Here is a 2,093-nt window from a genome sequence, read left to right as displayed (position 1 = left end):
TGTGTGTGTGTGTGTGTGTGTGTGTGTGTGTGTGTGTGTGTGTGTGTTACAGAGACAAAGACAGCTTGAAAGGAGAAAGAGAAGTTGCGCTTTATTTTTTTCATCGAAATTCCCCCGAAGAAAGACGCAGTCCGTCGATCCACTCCTTTAAACTGATGAATCCATCGCTGTCTTTGTCAAAGCCCTGAAAACTGAGAGCAGATAAATCATTCTTAATATTTTTTTCTGAAAACATGACTCTGTAAAAGTACAATTATTAAGTCAAAAGGCAAATTATAGGCCAATCAAGCTTTTAATTAATAAATTACACAAACGGTGAAAACCTTTAATTGTCACAAAAATCTGCTCATTTTAATGTTGATGTTTTTTAAACTTGTACATTTGTTGTACATTTTAACCTGACTAAATGTGATTTATTTCAATATTTTTTTATTTTTGAGTTTTGTTAACTTTGTCCTAACATCAAAGTTCATGTTCAATCATCCAGGTACAAAATCCAATAATGGTCAATCAGATCATCTGGACAGTTTCTTGATTGTGGAAAGACGTTTCGCCCTCTATCCAGAGGGCTTCATCAGTCTGAAGAGTCCCAAGTAAACTGTTTTCCCCACTAAGCAGTACACTCCATTAGTGGACCAACCAGTTTGCTGGAGATAAGATGGTTTCTGGCTTGTGACACCAGTTAGCGAAAACTGCGCGCGACCGAGCACGGAATAAAAGAACGAGCTAAATGTAAAATAAAAAGTTTAAATGTTCTACTCACAGTGTTCCACCTGCTTTCAGATTTTTTTCAGCGAGGGTTTTTATCAGTTTCCTGTTCATAGCCGACATGCTGAAAGGTAGAGACGTTGCTCAGTAAAAGGGGTCGATGGTGATGCGCCGTTTCCATGGTAACGGATGGTTAAACCCGGAAGTCTTCGAGCTTTACAAATAAAATGCCCATCAGATTTATTTTGTCCAATTCTTACTTACAGTTTAAAATGATAATACAGCTCACTGTTTATCTATGTGTAGTTTATAACACACAGTAAAGAATTAAAATAAACTAGTATTTTTTTGTAGGGTAGAACTACTAAACCAAAGAAAATAAATGTGTAAATGTATATATCTTTTTTTAATAAGAATGTAAACACTAAAACACAGGCTTTATTACGAGTCCATTTTTTATATCCTTGTTTGACATACAACAGCATATTAGGGAAACTTTAGAATATTGTTTAGTTAGCTTTTTATAAATACAGATCATTGTGAGTTTTAAGCTGTTTTCAAATATTTCAGCTGAATGACTTGAAGTATTTTGTTGTAAACCTTACTTTGTTCTTTTGTAATACTGTACAGTATAGAAACCTTTGATAGGTGAGCAAAACTGCACTTTCTGTTCATATTGTCAATAATTTGCCTCAAATGTCAAAATGTTTGATTTTCTGGAGCAGTGGACGACGCTGTGAGTAACACTAGTTGTAACTGATCAAAATGCTTCACTGTTACTTTTGTTTATACCATGTTGTCACAGAAACTTTACTCACTTTTTACAGGATATATACACATACAAACATACATACTGTATTTGGCCTGTGTTTTAGTTTTGGCAGTTATCCTAAATGTCTATTTGACAAATGAAACAAACACTTAAGATAAAACATTAAAATAAGTTGACGGATAATGAATCATTGCATCAAACAAAATGAGAAAGCAGAGGATTCAGTTTCCAGGGAATGTACTGAATCCTGACTAATGTTTTACCAAATATATGTTTAAATAACTAAAAGTTTTCTAAGTAGTCTATTGAACACAAAACTAAAAAAAGGCAGACGAGTCACTTTCCATGTGTTAAAGAGAATTGTTCAATTATTTCTATTGTAACTCTTGGTGTTATAGTCTAAACATTAATTGATTGTTACTCATTAAACTCAAAAAACACCTAACATGTAAATTATATTAGGAATGAAAATAGCCTTGATTCTAAGCACAAAAGCATCCACATTAAAGATCCCAAATAAATATAAAAAGTTCATGTGAGCTGTTTAAACTCATGACATGAGCTTCATTCATTTCAAAAAAGTTCAATCTGGTCCTCTGGACATTCAAAAAAA

The 2,093-nt window shown here is 33.3% G+C and overlaps 1 protein-coding gene across 1 annotated transcript in view; it reads right to left on the bottom strand.

Annotated features, from left to right (window-relative positions):
• LOC119426102 (calcineurin subunit B-like) overlaps positions 1-2,093 on the bottom strand; it is a 67,601-nt gene that overhangs the window by 540 nt on the left and 64,968 nt on the right. The window contains 2 exon segments of the mRNA XM_037693661.1: positions 89-127; positions 129-191. Of these exon segments, the coding sequence (XP_037549589.1) occupies positions 89-127; positions 129-191 (102 nt within the window).

This window comes from Nematolebias whitei, chromosome 19 (genome assembly GCF_014905685.2).
Source record: "Nematolebias whitei isolate Nwh7 chromosome 19, NemWhi1, whole genome shotgun sequence".
In the NCBI taxonomy this organism is placed as follows: domain Eukaryota; kingdom Metazoa; phylum Chordata; class Actinopteri; order Cyprinodontiformes; family Rivulidae; genus Nematolebias; species Nematolebias whitei.
This window is presented reverse-complemented; position numbering and strand designations above follow the sequence as displayed.